At 39.9% G+C, this 25,897-nt stretch overlaps 1 protein-coding gene and 1 long non-coding RNA gene across 2 annotated transcripts; both read right to left on the reverse strand.

The window, feature by feature from the left end:
• Nucleotides 1-950: 950 nt before the first annotated feature.
• Nucleotides 951-7,954, reverse strand: LOC133224577 (GRIP and coiled-coil domain-containing protein 2-like). Its single transcript, XM_061376138.1, has 7 exons — nt 7,826-7,954; nt 6,747-6,975; nt 5,837-5,959; nt 4,484-4,593; nt 2,966-3,047; nt 1,545-1,681; nt 951-1,436 (listed from the first exon to the last, which is right to left on the reverse strand). Exons 2-6 carry the CDS (start codon nt 6,912-6,914, stop codon nt 1,574-1,576), a joined length of 591 nt encoding a protein of 196 aa, XP_061232122.1. The 5' UTR covers nt 6,915-6,975; nt 7,826-7,954; the 3' UTR covers nt 951-1,436; nt 1,545-1,573.
• A 1,896-nt stretch (nt 7,955-9,850) lies between these two features.
• On the reverse strand, nt 9,851-16,559 carry LOC133224579 (uncharacterized). Its single transcript, XR_009728886.1, has 3 exons — nt 16,425-16,559; nt 12,754-12,839; nt 9,851-9,962 (listed from the first exon to the last, which is right to left on the reverse strand). It is a non-coding gene; the product is annotated as an uncharacterized LOC133224579 (long non-coding RNA).
• Between the last annotated feature and the right edge of the window lie 9,338 nt (nt 16,560-25,897).

The following is a 25,897-nucleotide window of genomic DNA, read 5'->3' on the forward strand; positions in this document are numbered from 1 at the left end:
AATTTTTCATTTACTATCATTAGTGTAGATACCCAATTAGCATCAAGATCCTGTGCAATGGTAATTTCACTCTTTTCTTGTTAACTTAGTTTTATACTGTAGACTCCGTTGCCCTTTAATTACAAATTTTCCTCCTCTTTAGCAGTGCATGGCTACCTCCTTCTTAGCTGTGTATGGCTACCTCATGGTCTTATTTTTTTTCATCCCACATTTACATGGCAACAATATCTCTTTCAGACACTCATCAAGATGGGAACGCTTTTCCTACAAAGCAGAGTAAATGTGTTGTATGTTTTCTCATTCAGTATGAAAACAGAGGTGAGGGATTATTTTCTTACTTTTAAATTATAATTATATCCATAAGTAGGGCAACTCTGCAATAACAGATCATTCCTCAGGGGGATTTAAGTAGCAGGTAGACCCTAGGAGCACAGCCACTTCAGTGCCACACTGTGAAAAAGTTCCACAGAACCAGCACTATTGGTGTCACTCAAAACGCAGAGTGTGTGAATATATTTGGCTCTCCTAGGTTTGAGGGGTGTAAGATTAATTGGCTGAACCTGTTAACTTACTCTTGCAAAGAATGATACTCCAGCAGAGAAAAAAAAGAAAGGCTCTCCCTTCTTTCAGGATTAATCTTCTTACAAGACAGAAATTCATTATTAGTGTTCAACATAAGGCCTTGTTCTCCCGATTCTCTAGGAAATAAAGGAGCTGGATCCAAAGCAGGATATCTGGGCTCAGAACACACAGGCTTGTCCTCACCTATTGTATCAAAATCCCAAATATCTTCCACCAACTACAGGCTAATAGAGAGCTGTAGTTCTCTGGCCATGCTCCTCCCAGCCATACCCTAATTCATAGGGCAGAAGGAGTCTGTTCTGCTTAGACTACACAAGACAATAATTTCTTTTTATGAACACTTCTGTGCACAGGGCAAATCTGTGCTTCCTAGATTTAGCTGAGTAAAAGCAGATTTTCTTAGATACCACCATAACAAACAGGTAGTTGGTTGGTCCCAAACCTGGTACCACAGTATACAGTTCACAGTCACAACTATTTGTGAAGTTTTACATATTGCTCTGCTTCAGTACCCTTCTTCATCTGTAGGTTCATTGGTTGGTGATAAGAAACTGCAGATCAAATTAGGTTAACTGGCAGCTAACAGCTTTGTTCTATGAAAATCCGTAACAGCCTACTAGTACGGTTTACAAACCCATTTAACTTCCCTACTGAATGTTTATTTCAGTATCTCTTTAACTGGCTGAAGTGAAGAGCAAACAGTACTGAGACCATTTACAATTGTCAGTATTTAAAGATTACATACAGTAGGGTGTCTTCAAGATTTTCAATTATTTTCTCTAGGCATTTCTTTTTCGTTGCGATTTTCCAGCGAGCTGAACTTTTTCTTCAATAAAAAAGAGAATTCCTCTGATCTACCAGAAGAAAAAAGTAAGTTAGACACTCTGTCAGGAAGAAAAGCCTTAGTAATGAAATCACAAACTTAAAATATTTGTCTTCAAGAGCTGAGGAGTAAAACCTACTTTGCCACTACCTCATCTCTTTCTATAGTCTAGAGCTGCTGTTCTTCCAGTACTTGTTCATACTTTTGGTGCAGAGCTTCATTTTCTGATTTCAGTTTTTTATTCAGGTATTTAGCATCGCATAGATCTTCCTTAGTCTACAAATAAGGACCACAGATGTTATTATTTCTGTCTCTGTTTTACCTTATAATAATGTTCTATACTTCGAGTGCTTTTAATAAAAAAAATCTTCAAAAAACTTGACAATGAACCAAGATTCACAGCATGTATGTAATTAACATATATGGATATCATATCAAGATTGTTTCTGGATCCTCATTTCCATCACCTCATTTAAATCAGCCACTCTGAAACAGTCTGCAAGCTGTGTGCTGCTCCCAGACACATGGTGCCTTGCCCCAGCTAGAGCTAGTGACTTCCACTGTATGGACTACAGAGCAATAAAATGGAAATGGGGAAGGCTTGATGATGTAGGAACACTGGGATGGTGAGAACACAATATTAAGGTGGAGGAAAGCAGGAGTCATTGGTCATGGCTGAAGGATGCAAGGGCAGGAAGATGGAAGAGAAAAAGGAAATAGGAAGATAACAGCTGTGGTTCTGGCTTATGATGGTAGGAATTCAGTAGAAGAGCAGGAAGGGTTATCATGGGATGGGTAGAATGTGGCTCCCACATAGTGCTGCCTAATGCCTATATGGCAGAGGTTTTAGTTGACCAACATTTTATTTGATATGTACACCTCCAGAGGAGAGGTCAGGAACGCAACAAGGAAACCATGCCAATAGATGTGTATAACATCTACATAACAATGATCTCAGGCAGTCGGCATTCTTTCACAGGTTCAGCAGATGGAAAGCCATCACTAGTTAGATTTTCTCCATATGTAATAAAAGCTAAAAATAATGTAAAAAAGCATGAAACAAGTCATCAAGAATGACTATCAAAACTGCACACTCAGCCTCCCATCCCAACTTCATCCTAGTTAATAAATCTCGTCATAATCTTCCTACATACATCTGTCTGCCCCATTCTCTTATACACTCCTTCCAAATCAACATCCCCTAATCTCATAAACCCTTGCATCCCAGCACACAAGGCTATATATATACCCTCAAGCTCACCCCACCTCTCAGTGCCCCTTAAGTCTTTCAACATCAGTCCATGGCCTCAGCTGAAGAGTAGATCTCGCCTCTACCTCCAGCACAACCTCCTAAGCATGAGTAGAAGGTAGAGTTCACATGTCCTGCAAGTGCTTGCACTCCTTTTCTCTGCTCACACTCATTAAGCACAGAGGCACAGGCAAATCAAAGCACCTAAAGCACTTTATGTCACACTTCCTGCAGGTCTGTCCTCATTGAGTGTTTCGGCAAGACAAGGCCTAGTAAAACCTCTGAGCCAGAATAAGAAAAAAAATTCTTACTTTTACAAGTTCCTTATTGAAATGTTCCTTTTCTTGGGCAATTTTTGATTGTAAATGCAGTAATTCAGATTCAAGCTGAATCCTATTAAACAAAGCCAATGTAGACACATTTAGGAGAGGATTAACAAAATATATGTTTTTAAAATTAGTTAAAAAATCATGTATTCTTACTCCCTGGCCCCTCGTGAATTAAAGCTACATCTACATATATTTGAGTTGTATTCCATTCAAGTATCTTTATTAATTACTTCCTTTTGATATATCTGATGAGAAAATACCAAACCCTACAAAGAAGGTAAGGACTTACAGAACTAGTAGGTTTTGTACTACAAGATTTTAGAATACAAGCCAAGAATGACTTGTGGGGAAAGGCAATATTTTCTGTAGACAAACTTTGAGAGTATGTGCCAAACACTGTGAAGGAAAAAAAAAAATACATTGACCAGATCTTTTCTTTGTCTTAACATCCTAACTCATCTGCTACATGAAATAGTAAAATAAATTATGAAGGAGAAATGCTCGAAAACAAATAAAGACATCCATAACATTGAGCAGCTATAAAAATGCAGCAAAAAAAAGGACAGACAGCATATTTAGTATGCTTGGGTTATGAAACTCAGCACAGCCTACACCTCTTTGGTCATCACCAGATCATAACTGTTTGGACTCTTAAAACATGAGTGTGGTCAACATCCCTAGCACAGATATTTTTACTGAAGTTAAACTTCAGGAGAGCAAAAGTAAGCAATTTATAACTGTCTTCAGGATCAGGGCCCACAGCCGGATGCTAGCTGCAGCTCATTTTTTATAGTAATTACATTGTTAATTAATGGTAACATTAATTTCATGAAGACATTAATGAATTAGTTGTGCCATGAAGAAAAATAGTAGAGTTCAGAGCAATAATTTTACCCAAGTTTCCAAGAACTTGTATTTTTTTTCTCTGTAAGGATTCTTAGCTCAGCTTGTAAAGGGAAACGGGTTCAAACAAAAAGCTTGAATCACCAGGAAGAGTCCCAACTTTTTTCCCCATCCCTTTGGTCATACAACCTTTCAGAAGGCCTATGGCATAGTCAGAAGAGAAGCAGTTATGGACCTAGGTTGGATAATGCTAAATTGAAGATCTCCACATTAAGTTCCCTGAATGTAACATAGAGAGGTCCACAGAATGATATTTGGATTATATTGCTTATTCACATCACTTGTGATACTTTGCATCTCAGGTAACATACAAAAGAAGAAAGAATCTCTGTGCCATAGCAAATGTAAGTATTCCAGCTGATAGGATGATGACAGCTTATACAGGGAGTAATGACTATCTCTCCTAACCAGACATATTGTTAGAGTAACAGTATAACCCTCTTCCAAAGGGCACATTTGTGAATATTTGTTCCTAACAGCTAATTCAGATTAACTCCAACTGTCCTCCAAGTCTTTACTGAAGCCAGTAGAAAGAGTCCCTCAGAAAACACTGATACAGGCTTAGTAAAAGATCAAATCAAATAGTTTAATACTTACTTCTGTTCTAAGAGTGCCAGCATATCTATTTTTCTAAATTCCAAGCTTTTTTCTAGTTGCTTGCTTTCTTCTCTCAGATTTTCTAGAGCAATTTCTTCATCAAGTACAGCCTATAAAAATACAACAGACTAGGTCAAAATATGTGAAATTTCCAAAACAGCAGATAATGAATCACTTCATTGCCACTGGTCTGTTGGTTTGTTTTTGTTGTTTGCTGTTGTTTTGTTTTTTTTAATTTCCTAACGTACACATGAGGCTCTACTATTTTCTAGTCACTGAGATTTCAAAGTAAAAATTACTACAGCCTGCAAAGAACGAATTCTCAGAAGCAGTGGGTAAGGCTGTATTTATTGTATTTAATCACTTAAAGAGGTAAAAAAAAAAAATAAATCAATGCAGGTTGGTAAGGGAAAGAAATTTTAAAAAATAACCAATGAAATCTGTCATTTAAGGGAGCCTCAGTGCAGAATTAACTCTGGTACAATTCTGAGTTGTTACTAATATTCAGACAGATAGGACTTTTATTGTCAAGGCAGCAGTGCTTATAACAGAAATTGTCAAGATTAGGGCAGAAAATTATGTTTTACATTTCAGTTTGGCTCAACTCATTACACAAGTATTGCTTTTGCAGTATGGTTATTTTCAGTAGTGCTGAGATAACTCAGCAGATCTTAAACTGAATGCACAGAGTTTGAATTTATGCTGCAAGAAATCATAAAAGGAAAGATGAAGACAATGATCTTCCCCTACTTTCCTCTGATAAGTTATTCCTGCTAAAAGGGAAAAGTAGTTCTAGAGTAGGCAGGGTTGAACTGGAAACCAATATTAAATAGGTGGCAGACAGAGAAAGCCTGGGTGTCTTTTCAGCTTTGATTTTCCAGATCCTGAGCCTGTTTAAAATCGTCATGTCCACCAGTGTGGAGTTATGTTGCTGAATGAATTCCCAGGCAGCTGAACATAATATAGTCTCCTTACTTATTTTAGTTTCTACAACACTTTCCCAGTACAAACTCTTTCACACTATCTGAACAGAGTCTTCTCTAAATTTCTTCCAGTGTCTTCCCCTTATGTCATAGTTTGCATCCACTAAATATCTGTCATTATAATTTCTCTTTTTCAGCTCATCCTCCAACTAGCTTCACTAGCAGCATGTGGATGACTGAGATCCAAGACTCTTTTAATATTCCCGATATTACCCGATATATAGCTTGACCAGCACAGAGTAGCTGGCTGGTTTATTACGCTGGTAAAAACAGTCTATATGGACATTCTATTTTTCAATTTTGATAATTTTTTATAATTCAATTTTGATCTTTGCACTAGTGAACCAAAACAATTTTGTATATAACTTACTGTTGACTTCAGACTTATCAAATGCTGCAGATCTGAAGATTTTACATTCAAGTTCTCAAATTCATGCTTTTTCTGGGATATTTTTGCCTCCTGAGATTCAAGGAATTTTTTCATTTCCGTATTCTACATTGAAAATAATACAATTAATTCAGCAATGTACTATGTATTGTTTAAAGTGTATATTAAAACATTTGAAGCCTTCTAAAATTAAATAAGCACAAAATTTACACTAGAAGAAAATAAGTTTCTGAAAAGCCACAGCTACGTACCAAATAACAAAATTCTGTGTGAAAAAGAAACAATTAATATAACATGCAGATTAGTACCTGATCTGCCAAAATTTCATGTGATTTTATTGCAGTGTAGGAACATGACTATACCATATTTTCTACTAGAAAGTTTTCTTTTAATCTGATCATCTGTTTTATGTTATCATTTAGAAAAGTATCAAATATACACAAATGGAAGTAAAGCAGAATATAAAAAAATAGTAAAACCTTATCTCAGAGCTTGCTGGAAAATATAGGTACCTTTATTTTAAGCAATTTGCCTGGAGGGATTGATTTCCTGGTACATGATTATTTGTCCCACAGTTAGTAAGAAGCATCAATGCATTACATTCTGAGATGTGCTGCTAGAAAACAAATTTCATACACCATGCAATTTTGATGTGGCATGTTTGTAGGTGTATGCATACATGCATACATACCACACACACAAGCATATGTATACAGAAATCAAAAAAGCACCCAATGTCAGAGTCACTTTTCTGCTTGTGATGCTGTGGAAATATATGTTAGTTCCATAAGAGAAAGAAGAATGCAACATCTGGAATAATTTCTAACGTAATTTCATTTTTTGGCACTATATCTGTAAGACTTTAAAAAAAGTTGTATTTCAAAACCTTTACCTCTTTATCATATCCTTCTTCATCTTTTTCAAGTTTACTCATTTTTTCAGCTATTTTTTCTTTAAGTTCTGCTAATGCTGCCTTTGTACTAATTATTTCTTTTTCTTTCTGTCTTGTTTTATCACAAGTTTCAGTTAAGAGAGCATTTGTGTTAACTTTTGCTGCCATCCTTTCATTCAGCAAGTCTACTCTTTCTTTATGCTGTGCCTGCAAATATTCTTGCTCCTTACTGGAAAAAAACCCCAACACAATAGATGAAAAGTATATTTCCTACTATTCATTCAAATCGAAGACTTGGTTCAGATGTTCATTGAAACAAATACTTGCCTACCCAGACATTATCAGCTCAGTCTGTTAGGGCACTATACATGCACGACATGCATTTGTACCTGTGATGAAGACCATCTAAGACCTTCCATTCCAATGAAATGGCTTTCGGTTATTTGTATTATAACTTTTAAAAAGTTTTACTTTTTCTGATGTGATTATTTTCCACACGTTTCAGTAAAAATGGAAGGGCTGCTTGCAAGTTCTGAAAGAACAAAGGAAGCAGGCTTCCCTTAAGAAAATGCATTGTGATTTATTTTTGAGCAGCTCTTGCAGCATGACAGAAGGTGACAGTAACATGAAATCTGGCAGGGAGAAAAATATCTCCCAGCTCTCTGTATCTTCTTGGGGTAATTCTTGAAAAGGAAGGTGGATCTCTAGCACAGTTGCTAATTCAGAGTTCCTGCCTCTTTTTAAACTGAAAACTATGAATTTTGCCTGTAGTAGTTCCTTAACATTAATAGTTGAAACAGAAAACTCTCCCTTGCAAGTGTGAGAAGCAAAGCTGCAGACAGTTTTCCCTAAGCGAGCTTATCGGGGCTACAGAGGGCATGCAGTACCAGGCAGGCTCTGCTGTTCATGAAAAGACATCTTAAAAATTATTCTTGCTGCTGCAGCAGAGTTGCCTAGGAACATTTGTGGCAAGCTGCAGGGGTGAGGCCAAGCACTACTTACCATGCTTTGATAATATTTCAATTCTCCTTGATCATCTTGTCAGTATTTATTTTTTGCTTGTTCAAATGAATACATACCACAGTTCAGCATTCTGTCTTTCACAAAGGGCTTCCTTCTCAGTCAGTAATTCAATTTTATAAGCAATGCTTTCCAATGTAGACAGCAGCTGATGTATCTTAGCAGCACTAAATTCACATGCAGCAGTAATAAGAATAAATAATAAAAAGTAAATACAAAACATACAGAAGATATATATAAGATAGTGCATTAAGTGATTGATCCATAATCTTTAATTCACTACTATTAGTATTGTCACCTGGAAAGGGACAGCTGTGATTCTAAGACACTAATATCCCTGAAGTTGCATACTTTATTTTGATAGTTTCATCTTATCACATCTTCCCTGAGTCAACTGCATTTACCAACAAGAAGCAGCCTGCTGCGTTTGCACAAAACAATTGCTCTTTTTCACACTATATGTCTACGAAATTTTCTAAACATATAGTGAACTGATACAAATTACTCCTTTTCCCTCTCAGTGATCTTCTGCACAACCAGCTCTAGCATCCAGGAATAAGAATCAGGATCACCTGGCTTGAAATAGAATAGCATTTCTCCCAGAAGAGCCACTGCTGTGTGGAAGTGTGTGAAGAGGCTCTGTGGATAATGCTCTTCTGTGCATGGGTGTTGTACCACAGCATCTTTTCAGCTGCTGAGCGAAGAGTCACATTAGTGTGCATCCACCCATGCAGACACACTTAGGCAGTGCAGAATGGGAGTAGCTAGTATAAACAACCAACTGCACAGCAACCACATGCTGCAGGCAAAGAGAAGGTGAGGGAGGAAATCGGCTACAAGAAAGTAATCAACAAACATAAAATGTATCTGGGGGAAAAAAGAAATAATCTGAAAGGAGATGGGTGAGGGGAAGAGGAAGTTCTGTTTGCTGTTTCATGATGAACCTAAAGCTGATCTAACTCCATCATACTCTAAAAGGAGTAGTCCTACTCTCCTTGGTGACCCTGCCATCCCTCCTCCTGTGTCACCACTAACAGTCATGCAGACTCATGGTTAGCTAGAAAAAAAAACCAACTTCCCTGCTTCTCACAAAAAAGAAGAAACCCAAACATTCATCTAGATCAACTGACTGCTTTGCTTTAAGACTACAGTGCAAATAGAGGGTGATTTGCAGAATATACCTTGGTTATCTTAAAAGTAAAGCCATATCTGAGAAAGAAAAAAAGAGAAATAGAGCTCAAAGTTTGTTTTCATCCAGATACCTACATTTGACCTAAGGCTTTAGCCTCCCTTCAGTGGAGAGAAAGAGGCAGTTCCAGCCCATGATCCTTCTGACTTGCTTTAAAACATTTATTCTGGAGTGAGGTGAACCAGGCATGAGGAAGAAATTTTTTACAGTGAAGGTGGTGAAATGCTGGAGCAGGTTGCCCAGAGACGTGCTGGATGCACTGTCCCTGGAGACATTCAAGACCAGGCTGGATGTGCCTGGATGTGGAGTAACCTGGTCTAGTAGATGCCCCTGCTCATTAAAAGAGGGTTGGACTAGATGACCTTTGAAGATCCCTTCCAACTCAAACCATTCTATGATTCTATGCCTAGAAATGCCTCTTTCTCTTCACTGTCTACAAGAGACAGTTGATAGGCATTTGCAAAATGAACCCCACCCAAAATTAATGTCACATCAGATAAGCATTATTATCCCTGCTTCAGAACAGGGGAACTTGCAGCACAGAGGACTCAAGTGCTCCATCTCTAGGATCAGAGAAAGGTTGTGGCACAGCTGGTGTCCAAATTGAATGCTGCACTTCTCCAGTCATTCCTGTAGTGCTTGTGCATGGTCTCCAGTGCAGGTATCTCTAATTTATACACTTACGTGACAGAATAGTCCCTCACAGTGTCATATATCAGCAAACACCTATCTTCTTCCATTAATAAGTTATTACAGAAAGCGATTTTCCTTTAGCAGTAAGATTTATTTTATAGAATACTTCAAATTTTTTAAACTCATAGAAAATCATAGAAACTCATAGAAAATTCAGTTCTCCTGGGGGGAGGTTTACAGAGCTGTTTAAGTCAATACTACCTGTCATCTCTTTAATATTCTCTCCTGAAAAATTCTGTATTGTGAAGCAAAGATTGCTGTTTTTTTATAGTCTCCTCTTCTAGGCATTCAAGGGTACGTCTTCGAATTTCTTCCTGCCGACTAAAAAATCCACTAGTGAGAACCAAGTATTACAACAGATGAAAAAGCACTTCTCCTTACAAAACCATTCTTTCTTTCTTTTTTTTTTTTTTAGTTGGTTGATACTGAGTATTTTCCATGGCTAGCTATATCATTCCCATTCCTCCTACTTACTCTCTTTTCTCTTTTCTTTCACTCTTTGAAATAACAATTAATTTGTTCTACAGGTAGCTGAACAAATCTATGTATCTCCAGGAACTGTTGGCTTCTGACCAGTACAATCTTGAGGAGTCTGTTGCCTACATTTCTGCTATAAAAGTTGTGCTGACAGGAAGGTCTCAACTGTTAGCTTCTGCCACTGTGCATGAAAGGTGTTATTTAAGAAACAGAGAGCTTCATTTCCCTATGTCCTGAAGCTGTGCTGAAGAAGGGAGACTGTAACTGGCCCTGAGACATGCTAGAAAGTCATCTTCCGGTTCATGGTTAATAGTATAAGAAGGGTCACTTTTAGAGTGAAGGCAGAACAAGAGAAAACAGACTGAACTGAGTGTGGGAGAAGCCCTCCAACAAATGAATCCCAAATCTGTAAGACTGAGAATTAATTGTAGGTGGGTTAAAAGCCCAAATGTCTGGGAAATCAGTTCTTAAGTGGATGTTGACTTTGGCATCACAATTTATGCATAAAACCACTCCTATCTTTCCCCTTTGGTTTTGCCAGCAGTTGCAATCACCAGCTGAGACACTGTGAGAAGAAAATATCCTCTTGAATTTTACTGTCTCTAGAGCAAATTTTATACACATGCATATAAATTACTCTAATTTCCTTGAGAAGACAAAATATTTAGAGGTGTAAAATAAATGTGTAGGTTTTAATTTCATATGGGTTACATTCTCAATTAGCTGAAACAGTGACAAAGAAAACAACTTTATGATTTCAGAACATCACATAAACCACTCATCTGATAAACTAATGCAGAGATGGCCTGAAATAGATGATTTAGAGGCCTCCTGAGAGAGAAAGCAAAGTTTTACAAGATTTACATCTACCTAGACAAATACATTATGGCTCCAGAAATCTTACAGCAAAAGTTAGCTACCTTTGAACAGCCATCCTCAGCTCATAATTGCCGTAACGTCTCTCATTATCACGCATAATGCAATTGTTTCAAGGAAAAACAAACTGTTAAAAAAAAAATAAAAATCCTTTTGCACCTAGTCATAGGGAAAACCACCTGCCTGCTGAAGTCTGTACCATCTGCTGAATGCACTAACATTAGTGGGTGTATCCTCACAGCAGCCCTGAGAGAGAAGCATGATTTTTCTCCCTTGCACTAATGGCATTAAAGCCCTTATGATGTAAAACTCTCTACATAAGTAGGCCTTTGCCTTCAAGTGATTTTTGTGATGTTCCTACTAAGTCACTGTAGGGTCAGAGATTATACTTACACAAACTATGAAGACACGATAGACCTGGGAACAAAACTTCAACCCTAAGTCCCAGTTTAATCTGCTAGACATAAGATCCTTCCTCTTTTTACTTCAACAGAAGTCTGGACATGCCTAAAATGTCACTAACCCCTAGTGTAAATAGCATCTACTGCTCCCGCATCAAAACACCAGCAGGTGAGCTAACCTTGGATCAACCCTGTATCTAAACTAGTCAGATTGGCTTGTTCTATCACAGCCAAACTTCTGCAGGTGGCAAAGTGCATGCAAGCACCCACCAACTTCACTCCAAACTGCCTGTCTCTCTCTCTTAGACTATAACTCCCACAAGAGAACACTTCTAATAGTGTAAAAGAGTGATTTCATAGAACCATAGAATCATAGAATAGTTAGGGTTGGAAAGGACGTTAAGATCATCGAGTTCCAAACCCCTGCCATGGGCAGGGACACCTCGCTCTAAACAATATCACCCAAGGCCTCATCCAACCTGGCCTTGAACACTGCCAGGGATGAAGCATTCACAACCTCCCTGGACAACCCATTCCAGTGCCTCACCACCCTAACAGGAAAGAATTTCCTCCTTATATCCAATCTAAACTTCCCCTGTTTAAGTTTTAACCCATTAACGCTTGTCCTACCACTACAGTTCCTAATGAAGAGTCCATCCCCAGCATCCCTATATGCCCCCTTCAGATACTGGAAGGCTGCTATGAGGTCTCCAAGCAGCCTTCTCTTCTCCAGGCTGAACAGCCCCAACTTTCTCAGCCTGTCTTCATATGGGAGGTGCTCGTGGCCCTCCTCTGGACTTGTTCCAACAGTTCCATGTCCTTTTTATGTTGAGGACACCAGAACTGCACACAATACTCCAGGTTAGGTCTCACGAGAGCAGAATAGAGGGCAGGATCACCTCCTTCGACCTGCTGGTCACATTCCTTTTGATGCAGCCCAGGATATGGTTGGCTTTCTGGGCTGCAAGTGCACACTGAAGCTGGCTCATGTTCATTTTCTCATTGACCAACACCCCCAAGTCCTTCTCCGCAGGGCTGCTCTGAATCTCTTCTCTGCCCAGCCTGTAGCTGTGCCTGGGACTGCTCCGACCCAGGTGTAGGACCTTGCACTTGGCATGGTTAAACTTCATGAGGTTGGCATCAGCCCATCTCACAGGCGTGTCAAGGTCCCTCTGGATGGCATTCCTTCCCTCCAGCGTATCAACCGAACCACACAGCTTGGTGTCATCGGCAAACTTGCTGAGGGCGCACTCAATCCCACTGTCCTTTCAGCGACAAAGATGTTGAACAAGACCGGTCATCAACTAATCCTTTCCCATGTATTGGAAACTAAATACTAGATCTTTCTTACCAATTTCTTAATAGCAACAATAGTATCTTCAAGACGCTGCACAATTTCTCCACTGAACGAAATATCTTCATTTTTCAAACATTTTTCTAAATGAAAAATATAATGAAATTAGAATGTAGTTTTAAATCTTCAGATAATTCTCCATTGTTCTGCAAGAATTATTCTGAAAGAGAAGGAGTTATTTTCTAATTATTTGCTAAATCTGTTTTCCTTGGTTATAAAGTAGGTCAGCATCTTTCACACTCCTCTTACTGGTGCATAGAAAAGCATATGGAAAAGTGGCATATGAAGTCCACAGGACCTGGTAAAATTTTCAGTCACAAAATCCTTACAAATTCATATCTGCAGCATTAATCTTTTAAAAGAGTAACTCAGAGAAGTTTACAGAGGTTATTAAGCTGAAGTAAAAGCTATGGATCAAAATAATTTCCCTTTAAGCAGGGCATAGCTAATCTTTAGAATTTTTCCAAGCAGTCATGGCTTCATTATGTCTCTTTCCAACCAAAAATACTAATCCGGATTCATCAAAGCCTGAAGTGAGATTTACATTATTCCAGAAGCTACTCTTTGTATTGTTAAATTTATCTTGAGCTCGAAGAATAATTGCAAGGATTTGAATTCATCCAAAAGATTATTGTACCTGTTACAGTGGCATGAAATTCTTTATATACCGATTTTGTAACAGAGGCTAAATCCTCACAGGAAGGGGGGGAGAAGAAAATTTGTAAATCCAGGCATAAGTGAATTTGTAGTGAAGACAAGGCACTCAGCCAGCTCTGGTTTTAATTTGACATGCTAACTTGTTTGCAAACTAGTATCTGACCCATTTCACTAGGATCTTTATCTGGAGTTGATGGGAAGAAAGGCTGGGCACAGACTCTACTTCTGCCCTACCTGCCCGTTTTCAGGCCTGATGATGAGCACCTACCAGTATGTAACTTTCTGTTAGGAGCAGGAGAGATGGCAGAAAACACGCCTATGTAAGTGGCAAACAGCAGAGTGGGTGGCATAAGAGCAGAATTTGCCCAAGCTTCACAAATTAGTAATAATTCTAGACAATTATTTCTAATGATAGCAGTCTGAAACCACAGCCTTTTTACCACCTTAGAATCAACAGAAGTATGAGCTATTTTCTTCAGAAACAACAAAATTTAAGTCATCTTGGGCATAAAAGAAAATCAGTATTAATATCTAATATAAGTTCTGCTTGTGAAGACTTTTTTTCAGTCCTTGAGGTCTTCTCTCTTCCATACCCCCTCTTGATTTCTTTTTATCTATTTAATTTTCTCTCCTCTTTTGTACTTGCTTTCTCAAAACCTGTATTTCCTAGATGAAATATCTCCTTAAAAAAAAAGTTGAGATAACGCATTCAGACATTTTCAGTTCCTTTCTATGCCTCTTACTAAACCAAAACTAAATGCCAGACTTGAACTAACATTAGTAAAGTACTGAAATACAGGTTTCCCAACTACAGAGTTTTTATTTAAAAAAATATTAAAAAATACCTCTGAAAAGTCTTGGCATTTTTGCCTACATGCTGCTACAAAGCTCAGCCAGCCTTTTATCTCACCCTCTTCACTGCCAAAACTCTTCAAACCTTTAAACCTTTTCAAAGTGGCATAAAAATCAAGGTGATACGCAAACAATTGTCAGCTATCCATTTTTCATCCCTCCTGCCGTCTCTCATTCAGTGCCTCTCAGCACAAACTTCCAGCTGCAGAACAACATCAGTTTATTCTCCCAGCACAGTAGAGCACTACTTGCATACCACATTCTCAGAACCTATAGTCACTGCTTTGTCCACTTCCTCAACACCTTGGCTCTTTTGGGATGAACTGCAACCTTACAGTGGCCAGGAGGGCAGAGTAGCAAGACCACAGACATTTACTGGTGAAGTGTTTCCACATCATCTTAGATCTCATGCTACAGCTTATGTCACCCCAAACCATTTGTCTCATTTGTGTACACCTTTTTGTGACCTCTAGGTTATAAGTTCTTTGAGGGACATTATATTCGTACAGCCTTTCAAACCAAGCTGTTGAGATAATGCCCTGCAACCAATCTCAAACGTACACAGGAAAGCTCGGGCCCTAGCTCCATACAGTCCTTAATCTGACAGCTGAGGCCTCCAGAAGTGAATATTTTGTGATATACATCTACAACCATAAACTATGGCCAATCCTTGCTATCTATAATTGACCAGTTTTGTTAGACAAGAATATCTTTCCATTAAACAGATTTGACAGCAATGGAGTTTCGAATGTTCTGAAATTGGAAAATGTGAAATGGTAACCAGAGGCAGTGTCCACCAGCATGGAATCCATCCCTAGAGGCTGCTCAGCCCTAATACATGTCTTTCCCTAGCTCTCAAAGAGGAGCATTTTAGAGACATATAAAATCTGTTTGAAATGCATCTCTTGGTACTTAGTTTATTTGGTGCTTTTTTGTCTGGCTAACTTCATTACTCATAGTGCAATTTCTTTGCTTACATTTGTAGCAATCCTTCTCTTGCATGATGATTAATCTTTCCTTCTAAAGCAAATTTATTCTGGTTTTAGTCGTTACTTGATCTTCACAACAAGTTCTGGTTGCTGAATTGTTCCAGTTTTGCACTTCTGTAATCCACCCAACTACCCTGAAAGCAGGCTATATTTCTTAAAAGAGACACTGTGATAAATGCGATTCTATAGGCCACATTTATCTTCTGAGAAAGCCCAACAGCTCCATAAGCAGGTTCTTGTCTGATACGACACAGGAAATACAGTAACATTCAAGACAATTCAAGGACTTGTAACCTCTCAGGACCTGAGGGGGATGAATTTGTGCTTTGAGCATAGTTTAGATTTCTTTCTGCCTTCAGATGCCATGCCACATGCTCACCTCAGAAGCTGAGGGGACCTCAAGCATCTGCCTCGCACCACCTGTCACAACTCCTGAAGCACCATGCAAAGTGCATTTGCTTTCTTAATGTGACACCAGACTTGTAGTTGAAGCAGGACTTTTCTCAACGTTGTGCTGCAGTGTCAGCACTGGTGATAGTGAGAAGGTTTGTGTTACAGGTAGAGACTGTCCACAAAAACTTTTTTAAGCAGGGTTTCTAGAAATAAGATGTAGTAGAAAGGCTTGAAGAGGAAAAACCCTAGACATCTTCACATATGTGCTTGCCAGAAAGTCTTGGGAGTCCCACAGAGGAACCAGATGGCCCCATATGTGATAGCAAAACCAAAGAGACAAGGAGGAAATGCATTAACAACCATGACAGCCAGATCATTTAGAAACACATGGCCTACACATGGCCCTTCCCCATCAAACATTTTCAGTGACTCTTCCCCTCAGATTTTGTGTCTTCTACATTAACTCCAGCAAACCAGGCATACAGGATAAGACAGCCCCCAGACACTGCAGCCATGAGGATAACGTTAGCCATGCTTTCTTAAGCAGATATTTAAAATGACAAAAAATGGTAAGGTTAAAATAATGACCATCTTCCCTATTAAGCCCTGGCCCCATACATTCCCACAGTAGAAAATATATGTACAATACAAGATTTGGGTCTTTCCCTGCTTCTGCCAACCCAGCACTGGAGGGACTTTGTCCCAAGGAGACCAGCCTCCCTCCCAGTGCTGGGGCAGAATGCACCTCAGCAGCCCCCAAGCCCTGCGCACACCCACCCAAGCTCTGCAGGCGGTTGAGGGCAGCTGGTGCCACCGCAGAGGATGAGAGCACTGTGGTGGATGGAGCAGGTCGCAGCATGGCTTCCAGGCCAGACCTCAGCAAGGTGGCCAGACCTCGGTGTTGCCAGGCAACCAGGGTCATGCTCCATCCTCTCTTCCCAGGGCAGAGGGACAGACCTCCTGCGTATCAGGCTGGGACTGTCCCTGATAGATCTCAAGTGGTTACAGGGGGTGTAATAACCCACACCCAGGCCAGCCTCCCAGTGGTGCTGATGAGGAAGTCACAATGTCCACAGGTATCTGAGAGAGGCCCTAGGCAGGAGAAAACCTCACCACCTTCCACACATCACATCCATGGGGACAACAGCCAGGTTGCTATTCCTTTAATTGCCGTAAGGTCTCTCATTATCACACATGATGCAGCTGTTTCAAGGAAAGACAAATTGTTAAAAAGAGAAAGAAGAAGTCAGTTTTGGGTAGTGGTTGGTTGATCAAGAATTTTCTTCCTTGTTGCAACTTCTGTGCTTCTGGTTCAAGGCTTTCCTCCATCATGGTTAATGCATCACTTCAAGATGAAATCAAAATATTACAGTAAACCTGGAAGAGTCTTGGCCAACATAGGAAATAGTCACCTCACAAAACAGAGCGTATACAGTACTTTTAGGTCCTAGCAGTTGAACTTGATAATTTCTGGCCTTGGAGACCAACCTTTCAAAACATGTAAGATTTTAAAATATTAGTAATAAAGCTTAGATTCTTTATTTGCTTTTCCAAGTCTGCAGACTGCTGTTGAGCTGCATTTTGAAGCTTTTCTATAGATCTTTTTAAATGCAGTCAGCCATTTTACAGGTATCACTGTAAAAACAGGGGCTTTAAGAACAAATATCCTTTATTCAAAATTGAAGGTAAAATAGTGATTTTATGAAGGGATATCAGGTGGCACTGTTGATTATTTCTGTGTGAACTACGCTAATACAGACAAATAATCAGCAGGATAATATCAGCTCTTCTTAATTATCTAAAAATGTCTAACAAAAAGTGCTGCAACTTTGCGCTGGAGATAACAGGCTTGTCAGGAGATGTCCCCTTTCTTTCCTACGTATTTATGGCTGCTGCCACCTTGCCAAGCTATTACCAGAGACCTTCCTCGCTCACAATCAGTGTCAATTTATGGCTCAGCAAGGGACAATCAGCAAAGGTGGTATCATCCTTCACCTCCATCACTTTGAGAATTGCTTTGGAAATTGAACTGTGCCAAGAACAGCCATGTGTGAAGTGATCTGCTGTTAATCCTGTATGTTGGGTACATACACAGGTCCTGATCTAAAGTAAGATGTGTGTCTTCTCCTCCTCCCAGTGTTTGTAGGAGATGAGGGCAATCAGTGTTCACTGCCTTGTAGACTGTGGTAATGCTCTTCTACAGTTTGAATACACAAGGTATCTCTAGTTATCCCTCATAATAGATAGATCCATATCTTCATTTCACTATTGACAGAATACAACTATCTGGGTGAACATACTAATCCCTGGACTAGTAGAAGATGTGCTTATCAACCTGGACTAGTAGAAGATGTGCTTATCAACCTGGACTAGTAGAAGACATATCTTGTCTGGCTTAAAATAGTCATCTGTTCATTACATGACAGCCAATTTAGTAACTACAGGATAACTCTTTGCTAGGAAGAAGGGAAGGGCTCTGTTTCCTTGAAAATCTTTCCAAGCCTTAAACAGGAGTCGGGCCCCACTGAGCTCAGTGATGGCAGAGTGCAGGCAGTTTCACATGCAACTGAAATTCAGGCACCTCTGTGCCAAGTAAACAAACTGATTTCTATAACATCAAAGTACCGGGGGCAAGTTCCCAATTCTCTTGGCGAGTTTAGCCCCTCAACTGGAAATTACACTTGAGAAAAAATATAGATTTTTTTCTTTTTCAAATAATTAAGCATTTCTAGGTAGAAAATTTATCCATTCTTCCTGGGGTTTTTTTTGGCTTTGTGTTTTTGTTGTTTTGGTGGGGATTTTTGTTTTGGTGGTTCTGTTGTTGTTGTTGAGGTTTTTTTATATTATGGTCTCATTGTTGTAAATTTTTTTTTGCAGAAGATATTTCAAGACAGGACTTCACTAGAACTTAAAACACTTCTGCTGAGCTGCAAAGGACTTCAAGCTCTTTCATACTTAACAGAAAATTTCTAGTGGCTCTTACACAAAAGATCATAACTCCTCTCCTAGGACAGGCCTTTTCAATTGCCTGTCCTGACTTATGCAAGTCCAATAAGATGTTGCTTTCAGATGTTGCTTTCAAACTCCTGTCAAAGATGGGGGTGGTAAATATGGTATAGACATCTAAAGTGCACACAGGATCAAAGAACAGGTCATAAACTCAGATGGGTTTACAAGTGCTGCAGGACATTTAAGCTAATAAATAGTTTGATTTCTATGTCCAAACTTATAAGAATTTATTGCTGCCCTGTACCTGAAGTAAATTTAGCAGCTGCATTGATTGGCAGTTGGGGAAAGTCAAATCCTTGCCCAGCCTTATGGTGAGAGTAGCTGGGCAGTGTATCATTAGCTTACAAAAGCTACTAGGATATTAGATTTGATTAAGCAGGGGAAATTTTGTCTAGGAGGAGCTGCTCCCTCCTCCTCCTTTACCACAACTCCCAGTCTGAACATGGATAAAGCAAATGCATATTCAGCGTGAAAAAAAAATTTATAACTCTCATAAATCATTTTCTTCCTGACAAGTTCATTAGAATAAAAAACTATGAAGGGGATTCCAGTAGACTTCCCTCCTCTATTTACTTATGTCAGGAAAAAACCCTTTTGTTTTGCTTGCACTCATTTCTATTAACCTATCCATCACAACCTGAATCTAATCTGCTTACCCTTTTCCCTGCATACAAAATTATGTCGCAGCAAACAGGATTCATAGGCCAGTCATTCTTTTAGCATCTTGCTAACTCCCAGGAAGCAGGAGGACACAGGAAGCCCTATGTGTATTTGCAAGTATTGATAAACCTTTAAAATTTCAACACAAGCCTAATGATGGCCTCAGTGGTGCCTGGATGTCTCTGCTGAGCCTGGAATACATATCTCAGGATCACAAAGTTTACCAGTTAATAATAAATGACAAGGGCAATTTTTTCTTCCCAAAGTGAACAGGACAAATTTTGAGCTCATAGGGTCTGGAGAGAGCTGCTCCGACTTCAGTAGATCTACTTGGCCATACCAGATGGGCTTGTGTAATATTCTATTCCTGACAGATAAACATGAAGACTCTCTACTGGTTAATGCGCTAGTGCAATAAACACTGTGGGAAAAAAATGTGCATAACTCCCTTCAACCATCTCTTGTAAATTCACTTTCAGCACAAAAGAAAAAAAAAGGAGCCACATGGGGAACTGCCATCTGCTTATTTTATCAGCAAGGCAGTTGGCATTGTATGTTATCTATTTCCTGCACCTTGAACGACTGAGATTCACAATGCTTTTTTCTAGCTCCTATTTAGGAGCTAGTGTTAATTTCTCTGACCAATAATAAATTTTAATTTCCAAACCAAAACCATGAATGTATTTTTTTTCCCTGTGTCATCATTAAGTTGCTTAATTAAGGACCAGCTTAAACAGCCTTTAACCTTCCTGGTGCTTACCCCTAGTGTACATTTAAAAAGCAGCTATATCCCCCCTTCCCAGCCTTTATTTTGCTAAAGCAACAGAACCAAACTATTCTGCATTCCATTCCTATAATGGCACCTACATTCCCTTGGATACTCCTAATAGCAGTGTCATACTCTTTTTGACCAGGTTTTTCTCATCAATATTTGTTTATAAACATCAACCTTCTAGCCAACAGGAGAATTTGCTGTTAACCAATCCAGGACACAACTCTGCATTTGTGATGCAAAATATCATCTGATTTTTATTCTTCAGAAGCTTTAAGATTATCCAGTTCCTTTCATATGGCATTCCAGCGTGTCCTCAGAAGACTTCACCACTTCATCACCAAAGAACTTTAGCAAAGTTCGTTAGCATCCTCTGCATATTTTATTTATTTTTATTTTATGTATGGAAATAATATTTGGGAAACTTGAGTACTGACCTCTCCTTTTAATGCTACCAATTACCACCTGCTTCTGAAGGTGTCCTCAAAATCTTCTGTTATACTTCAGAGTTTTATCTGCTTCACTCACAATTTTTCTCATGGCACCATATCAGAGACTCGAGGTACACAACTCTCTAGCAGCTTCTGATGGGTTTGTAAAACTTAAGATACCATAGTTCATCCTGCATAACAGAGACCACAGCATTTCACTCTAGAAGGCAGACTTACTCAAGTCTCTTGTGACTGGAGAGCTGTGGGAGTACCTTTGGCTGAATGGCAGTAGGAACAACATTTTCTTTTAATTTGCAGGATTGGTATAGTATGTGAGTCATAGACTTGTGATTGCTCTTGGGAAAGTGGGCGAGCGAAAACACTTGAGATGAAGAGAGATTCTTGGTCATATCCTGATGTTAGAATTAAAATTTAATTTTATTTCCGAACATCTGCTGTTCAAAAGTGACACCAGCAGTATCAGAATTTTATGCCCCTTTAGTTTTTTTAAGCTGACATGAAAACTTGGAGTACACTTTTTGATAGTTTTGCTCTCCGTGTCACATCTCTGTATTTCAGCTGAAAAAGCTTTAAATTGTCTAGCTTTTGAGACAGGAGAGAGGTGAGGAAGGATTCAAAATTTCTAACTAGAAGGAATATAAGAGGAGCTTCCTTAAATGAGTTCTTCTAAGAAAGTTAAGCTCCACCTCTCCCTAATTAAGTGCTGCAAATTTGCTGAGAACTGACAAGTTAAGCTGACTTTCTGCTGGTAATAGCTCAGTAATTATGTTTAGCTTGCACCAAAGGTGATACTTTTTCACTCAATGTCAGCCTAATAGTCATGTGGATAGAGGTTTCTCCAAGCAAGTGTCTGTGGAACTAGGAGAAATTAGATTAAGGCCTCATGCCTATCTTGGTAAATAAAGAATATTTTGGGTAAAGACACCTGCTGTTTTTTTTTTTTCTTTCTCCACCTCTATAAAACATTATAGATATTTTTGGACTGGTCTGGGATACTTCACATCACTTCAGCTAAATTAGCGGCCTGTACAAAAGAAGTGAAAATTTAACTAATATCCTCTTTCAAGCTCCCTCAAAAAGGGCAATATATGCAGAAGGACCTTACTGTGAATAATGATTAGCTTCACTGGACTGAATTATTTTTCAACTTAAACAAAAAGGGCCGTGGGAAGGATAAATTGCAGCCTTGAGGCTGAATCACTTTGATATTCAGTGAACATGAGAAATTTATCTTGCATGCTCGTTAAGGGGCAGACAGGAGGGAAAAGCAATGAAACATGTCAGCACAGGGCTACCTTGTCTTTTGGGTTCCTTAGATAGACTCCTTCTGCATCTGTATCCCACCTTGTTCTTTTGGTCCTGGTCCCCTCAGCATCTCCCAGCATTTTGGCTGAGGCAGAGCAGGAGTGAAAGGGAAGGTGAGAACACTAGCAACGTGCCTGCCCGCCTGTGTAACTTTACACATTTGCAGGCACATGTTGATGGCCCCCTGATTAGACACCTGGCAGACTTGCATGTTCAGCACTCTTTCTGTGGAAACCACAGAGGTGGTGAAGATAGAGCTTGCAGCATGTTCAGGGGCTCAGGTGCCCTTTCTGGTTCTGCAGAGCTCACCCTTCCTCAGTAACAGCTACTCATACAAAGAAGAAAGTAGAGTTGTAGCAGTGGCAAGTTGTGGGCATCTGACTTGCTAGCCTGAAGTTCGATTAGTCGTTGATCAGAGAACACCAACAGGTAGTTCACTTCCAAGCAAACACCAAAGACAAGGAAATTGGCAGTTCAGGTAAGAGAGACAAGCAAGTCAAGTCCATGTACCTCCTTACAGTCAACTCGTATTTCCATATGCATCTGTGGAGAAGGCTAGTCCACTCTCAGTAACTTTGTAACTTTCCCTTATTAAGGCAGAGAGTAAGTTTTTGCCACTCTCTCCTGTAAAGGTTCTGAGCAGCAAGAAAGCCTGGAAGAAATTAAGAGAGACCATTCCTCCTTCCACATTCAGGTGCTGCAGCTATTGACTCTTTTATCAGTGGACATATCTCACCCTTACCTAAACACCGTATATCCTGCATTGGTTGCAAGTGCCAGCCAGTCTTAACAGGATTCTTCGTGCCAGCAGCCTCACTCTGCTGATTCCTGGCATCCCAGGAAGCTCATGTGGAAGTTCACTGATGGATCATCTTTTTATTCTGTGTCTGAGAAAAGAATATATTAAGAGAAGCCAGGAAGAAATACAACACATTTGGTGTTTTCAAAGATGCACTGGGCAAACACATGGGCTTGCCACACATTTCCCTGGTCCCATATGGAGAAGGGAAGGCTGATAAGCTTACAGTTGACTGACTTGTAACCCACCAGGACAGGGATGGGAGCCAGCTGCCATCTGAAAGTGTGCAGGGAGATAGCAAAAGCTATGGGAAAGCAGACAGACTCTCTTTAACTGGATTAGCTGCTTGCAGAATTTTGTATCATTCTTATCTCCTCCCAGTTCCAGGACTTTCCTGACACTGATGTGTTTTATGATCCTGCTCTCACTAGCTTAATATTAAAGAGCAGAGGAAGCACAAAACAGATTAGTAATAGCTCTGAGGTAAATACATAAGCTAGAGGAAGAGTGGAATACTGCTGAAACACCACAAAACATGAAAAAAACCCCAAATATTCTGAAAAGCTTAAAACAAACTTTACAGTATTCACCTTTCACATCAATCTACCAATGAGCCTTCATTTCAGGGTAGAGAAACAGACACCGGAGTTACATAAAGCACTGGCAGATCTCTCCAGTAACTATCAAACATATCCTTAAAAGGCAGCCATTTAGAAGCAAGCTCATAAAGTTTCAGAAAGGTACAATTGAAACCATGGAGAAGACATTTTAAAGCCCTAGAGTATAAAAAAGACACATTTGCAGGTGCTGTAACAATTTTTTCTTCTCTCAAGAGCATGCCACGCCTTACTTCATGTAACCAAGCCAGAGTTAAACTGGTTTCAGTTCAAATCAGCACAGTCAGTTGGGCTGGATTTCAAAGGTGAACTTAGCAGGTAGACCTATTATCTTCCTGGAAAGGCAAAACCATGTTCAGCAGATCAAAACACAGCTGTCTTCTTTACATTAGTCAGCCCATTCCCAGCCTGGAAAGGCTTGGTCCAGATCTGTCCTTACATCTAAACAAGACTCCCAGCTGAAACATCCACCTCAGAAATTTCTCCGATTCCTCTCCAGAAAGGGAGTATCAGCATCTGAAACTACCCAGAGACAGAGGATGACAGACACTGCTCAAAGTCTTGAGCACCCACCTAATTCCTGCCACCTGAACAACTTCGTTAAGGGTAGTCTTCAAAACATCCATACACTTGCATACTTTCTTTAAGCTACCTTCGAACCAGGACAAGGTGACTTCTGAAGCACAAGTGATGTGGTATAATGTCCAGGTTCCTCTAGCAAGGAACACTTTGAAGAGAAAAGAATGGTTTAATGCCCCCCACCCCCATACAGTGTAAGCTCCTTCCCAGCTTTCACCTGCGTAAACACCTCACAAATTTGCCACTTTTACTATTCAAGCTTGTCTCCATCTGTTCTTCATTTTGAATGGAAATGAAGATCAGAAACAAAAGGGCTTTACAACCTGTGTACCTCAGACCACAGCTTAGCCCATGAATGTACAGTATTGTGGTAAGTAGCTTCAGACATCTACTAGAATCACACCAAAATATTTTGAAAAGTAGATCTCAGTGTAGTTTTTTCCCTTGAAGCTTATTTGAAAACAACAAAATATGGACCTGTCATCACTTCCCATAGCATTGCTCTATGAACGAGACTTAGCAAGGAACACTAAGGGTATCACAAGCTTTCACCCCCTGTATGCACAGGCTCTCTGTTGCAAGTTGTAGAGCAGGACATTAGGATATTGAGTTAGTAGAGTTTTGCAAACAAGGTTTATGGGAGTCTCCATATTCAAAGGTCATGGAAGGCACTGCAGTAAGGTGATAGTGGCCAGGAGCAGCACAAGCAATCCAATCTCTGCCTAAACTCCTCGGCTTCTGATATATCCTGGCATGGTCTTCCAGATTGGCTCCACCCACCACATCAACCCACCCCAGCTGCTCAGGAATGGAAAGTTAGGCTGACTGCAAGAAGTCTGGGGGCTGGGTTGGAAAAGTAGGATGTGAGAAAAGAGAAATAAAAGGTATGGTCTCAAGAGGTGCATGTGCAGAATATGGTCAGGGTGGTGAGGGCCAGGAGTGGAAGGCTGTGGGTTTTGAGAGACTGTGATGTTGGAGGAAACAAGAATGGGGCTCTTGGTCTCTGCTGGTTTAGGCTCTTTGGAATATTTGGACTGTGCCAGAAGGTTTTATTTTGTTTGAGTTCCAAATATACAACAGATGTAGCCTTTAAATCATGCTTAGGGTTCGGCATTGCACAAGGCTGAACTAGCAAAGGCTGGTCTTGAGTATAACTGCATCGGTGGTGCTAGGGAAGAACACATACATAGGACCAGTTGGATGGGACATTAAATGTGCTAATTTTCAAAATTAACGTGTTGGATCCATGTACTTATCTTGTAAGTAGTAAGAATTCTGAAGGTCAGTCTTTATCCTCAAGGACACTCATACAGGCTGTACTGTCTTCCTCAGAGATACAGGGTATATTCTGGCCATTTGAATGCACTGGTACGAAAGTCTTGGGGGCAGTTAAAGCTTGGGGAACACTTCTAATAGTGTAAAAGAGTGATTTCATAGAACCATAGAATCATAGAATAGTTAGGGTTGGAAAGGACCTTAAGATCATCGAGTTCCAACCCCCCTGCCATGGGCAGGGACACCTTGCACTAAACCATGTCATCCAAGGCCTCGTCCAACCTGGCCTTGAACACTGCCAGGGATGGAGCATTCACAACCTCCCTGGACAACCCATTCCAGTGCCTCACTACCCTAATAGGAAAGAATTTCCTCCTTATATCCAGTCTAAACTTCCCCTGTTTAAGTTTTAACCCGTTACCCCTTGTCCTATCGCTACAGTCCCTAATGAAGAGTCCATCCCCAGCATCCCTATAGGCCCCCTTCAGATACTGGAAGGCTAATATGAGATCTCCACGCAGCCTTCTCTTCTCTAGGTTGAACAACCCCAACTTTCTCAGCCTATCTTCATATGGGAGGTGCTCCAGTCCCCTGATCATCCTTGTGGCCCTCCTCTGGACTTGTTCCAACAGTTCCATGTCCTTTTTATGTTGGACTGCACTATTTTGTAAGGGCAAAGTGTGTGCAGATCTCAGGGGGAAGAGAGAGAGAAAATGCTTCTTTTTCATGGCATGTGTCCTGTTTGCAAATGTCAAGAGAATCCCAGTGGCAACAAGAGGGAG

This window comes from Neopsephotus bourkii, unplaced genomic scaffold (genome assembly GCF_033783945.1).
Source record: "Neopsephotus bourkii isolate Nb327-2 ecotype Australia unplaced genomic scaffold, CSIRO-AGI_Nbou_v1 NB_1707, whole genome shotgun sequence".
Taxonomy (NCBI): domain Eukaryota; kingdom Metazoa; phylum Chordata; class Aves; order Psittaciformes; family Psittacidae; genus Neopsephotus; species Neopsephotus bourkii.